Genomic DNA, 1185 nt, shown 5'->3' on the forward strand with positions numbered 1-1185 from the left:
GCGAGGTGCACCAGAAAATGTATGAGACAGCGAACCCACGCACCGTTTGCATGTAGTACTAGTACGTGATAGCCTTCTTGCCCTTGGCTTGCAGCGCTGGAGGCGGCACCTACAAATAGCGATTGGCGTCAGACGATGCGGACGGAAAGCAAAAGTACCTCCTGGAGGTCGTGGCGTGCGGTATCCTGGTTGGAGATCGAGGGCTCAGCCGACGAGGGCCGAGGCGGGTCTGCCGAGCTGCTCGGTGAAGGCAAGCCAACGCTGCTCGGCGGAGACGGACCAGGCGATGTGTGCAACCCCTACATGTTTCATGTAGAAAGAGCCAAGTTGTCAAACCTGCACCAGCCGTGTGCCTTCTTGACGTGTTGCACGCGACATCGCGATCACGGGAAACTATCAAGAGACCGCGTGCCGGCGAAAAGCAATGGGCCACCGTGTCCCATTGCATGTCGACGACACGCGGTCTCTTGATATCTTGGCGTTGGATCTTCACCATTGCGATGTCTTGTTCAAGATATTTCTAAAGGATGGTGAGGAAGTCTGTGAGATCGAGCACTCGAGTACCTCTCATGTAGCGCATTGGGATGGACAAGCGGCTTGGCCACCACGTTCTTGCTTTTCACGCAAAAAGGCCGACGAAGCAGAGGCCGCCTTGGTCGCCCGCTTTGCATTCGCCTCGGCGTTCTGCACCAGTCGACGGAGCAGTTGCGCGTCGGCAGGCATCAGACCGTAAGGCTCGCAGACTCGCTGCATGGTTGGCCGCCGCTTCGGCCTCATCGTCCAGCTCAGCGGCATCGTTCGCCTCTTCGTCGGCGTCGTGCTCGTCGTTGCTGTTGGCTTCATCGTCGTCGGTGGTCGGTGGCACTACCGGTACATGGTAGCAGCCCTGCATCTTGCTCGACCGTTCGTAAATGAAGAAGCTTGGCCGCAAGCCGGCCAATGGAGCCAGCGCTGGAGTAGCCAAGCCAAGCTGAGCACTCTGGCCTTTTTCTCGTGAAGAGATCGAACGCACCTGCCATGGAAAATCACGATCAACGACCGCCAACACGTCGTCAGCTGCTTGGCCGATGACGCGCACCTCATTGCTGGAGACGCACCGCTCTCGTCGACACGTTTTGTTCTTCCACTGGCTTCAAGCCGAACCCAAAACCGAGCTGCTCACGTTTGGCCTCGCTATCTTCCCGG

The 1185-nt window shown here is 58.1% G+C and overlaps 1 protein-coding gene across 1 annotated transcript; it reads right to left on the bottom strand.

Annotated features, from left to right (window-relative positions):
- Positions 1–619: 619 nt before the first annotated feature.
- Positions 620–892, bottom strand: SPRG_18241 (hypothetical protein; the record flags this gene model as incomplete). The annotated part of the gene is made up of 2 exons (XM_012357679.1): positions 620–684; positions 745–892. The coding sequence occupies 2 exons, from the start codon at positions 890–892 to the stop codon at positions 620–622; spliced, it is 213 nt and encodes a 70-aa protein (XP_012213069.1).
- Between the last annotated feature and the right edge of the window lie 293 nt (positions 893–1185).

This window comes from Saprolegnia parasitica (assembly GCF_000151545.1).
Source record: "Saprolegnia parasitica CBS 223.65 unplaced genomic scaffold supercont2.1070, whole genome shotgun sequence".
Lineage (NCBI taxonomy): Eukaryota > Oomycota > Saprolegniomycetes > Saprolegniales > Saprolegniaceae > Saprolegnia > Saprolegnia parasitica.